General features: G+C 58.1%; 1 protein-coding gene across 1 annotated transcript in view; it reads right to left on the reverse strand.

The window, feature by feature from the left end:
• LOC104462261 (sodium/potassium-transporting ATPase subunit beta-1-interacting protein 1-like) overlaps positions 1 to 1,668 on the reverse strand; it is a gene marked incomplete at both ends in the record, with an annotated part of 2,025 nt that extends 357 nt beyond the window's left edge. Inside the window, one exon of the mRNA XM_010074136.1 lies at positions 1,471 to 1,668. Within this exon, the coding sequence (XP_010072438.1) occupies positions 1,471 to 1,668 (198 nt within the window). The remainder of the gene's footprint in view (positions 1 to 1,470) is intronic.
• Between the last annotated feature and the right edge of the window lie 224 nt (positions 1,669 to 1,892).

Consider the following 1,892-nt stretch of genomic DNA (forward strand, 5'->3'; position numbering starts at 1 on the left):
GGGTGCCCCTTAGTGGGTGTAGGTGAGCTGCTCTGGACCCCAATTCCCTTCAAAGCTTGCTTTTCTTGCAGCCCTCCGCAGGAGCTTGGCATCCTGGCGTGTCCCCTTTTCCGGTCCCCATGGGATGGGACAGCCACCGGGAAGGGGGGACTGTCCCGCAGCACATCCCAACGCAGCATCTGGGTGTGTCCCACCGGAAAGCCCTGGATTCCTGCAGCTTCCAGCCCCCAGCCTGGCAGGGTTTGGGGCGGGCAGCATCCCCAAGGTACCAGCATGGGCTCCATCCCTCCTCTCTGCCCAGCCCTGAGCCGATGCCACCTGTGATGCTGTAAAACGGATGCGTGATGGTGGGACATCTGCAGCTGGACCATGGTCCCTGCCCATCCCGATCGTCCCTCTGTGCTCCTCTGGGTGAGAAATCAGAGCGAGATAACACCGGGATGACAAGGAATGAGCTGATGCCAACCGAGATCATAGAATCCCAGAATGGTTTGGGTTGGAAGGGACCTGAAAGCCCATCCAGTGCCACCCCCTGCCATGGGCAGGGACACCTCCCACTAGCCCAGGTTGCCCAAAGCCTCATCCAGCCTGGCCTTGAACCCCTCCAGGGATGGGGCATCCACAGCTTCCCTGGGCACCCTGGGCCACTGCCTCACCCCCCGCACAGGAAAACATTTTTCTAATACCTAATCTAAGTCTCCCCTCTCGCAGCTTCAAACCATCCCCCCTCGTCCTGTCCCTGCACCCCCTGATCCAGAGCCCCCCCATCTCTCCTGTAGCCCCCTTTCAGCACTGGAAGGTGCTGGAAGGTCTCCCCGGAGCCTTCTCTTCTCCAGGCTGCACACCCCCAACTCTCTCAGCCTGTCCTGGAGGGGACCAGGAAGGGAGATGACCAGGGGGATGACGGCGAAGAAGATAAGCTTTCCCAAAGGTAATTTAGGGCTAATTAGCATGATAAAAATTTCCTCCCTGGGAGGAGATCCTATGCCCCAATCTGAGACCCCCTTTGTCTGATGAATTAATCATGAGCACACCCATCACATCGCTAAAAATTGACCAATATCCAAGCGTTGGGTAACTTCTTCCATGTTGTAACCTCTATAAAAGCCCGCAACTTCTCCAAGGAGGGATGCTAGACTTGGGGAATTATCACCCAGCATCCCTTTCTGGACAGAACCACATTCAGGGTCAGATGCCCCATCCCTGGAGGGGTTCAAGGCCAGGCTGGATGAGGCTTTGGGCAACCTGGGCTGGTGGGAGGTGTCCCTGCCCATGGCAGGGGGTGGCACTGGATGGGCTTTAAGGTCCCTTCCAACCCAAACCATTCTGAGATTCTCTAAGATGGATCTCGACTCTGCTCATCAGCTCCAGCGCACCGGGCACAGATTTATTCCCGGATGGAGGGACACCAGCTCCTCCCTCGCTTTGCGACTGGGGATGAAGAGGAAGGGTGCGGGCAGCGGCCCTTACCGCCAGGAAGATCTGTGCGGCGCTGCTCACCACCTCGATGTACTGGTAGTCCAGCAGGCAGCCGCTGACGGTGATGACGTGATGGTCCTCGGGCGCCAGGTTGGAGTTCAGCACCGGCGTCACCAGGCAGCCCGGCCCGTTCTCCATCCACCACGAGCGGTGCAGCGAGGTATTGAAGGTCATGATGAAATCCCGGTCCTACGGAGCGGAGCAGAGGAGGAGGTATAGACCGTGGAGCTGGGGCTATTTGCAGGGGGGTCGGATAGAAAATGGGCTTTTTGCAACCCCAGGATGTTCCACGAGCATCCCACGTGCCTGGACCACATTAATGCAGCATGGCCAGAGAACCCCCCCATTGCCCTGTCCCGTTATTGGTGTCCTGGGAATTTGTGGCTTCCTCCCATGGACCATTTGGTCAAGGA

This window comes from Pterocles gutturalis, unplaced genomic scaffold (assembly GCF_000699245.1).
Source record: "Pterocles gutturalis isolate BGI_N339 unplaced genomic scaffold, ASM69924v1 scaffold7062, whole genome shotgun sequence".
In the NCBI taxonomy this organism is placed as follows: Eukaryota; Metazoa; Chordata; class Aves; order Pterocliformes; family Pteroclidae; genus Pterocles; species Pterocles gutturalis.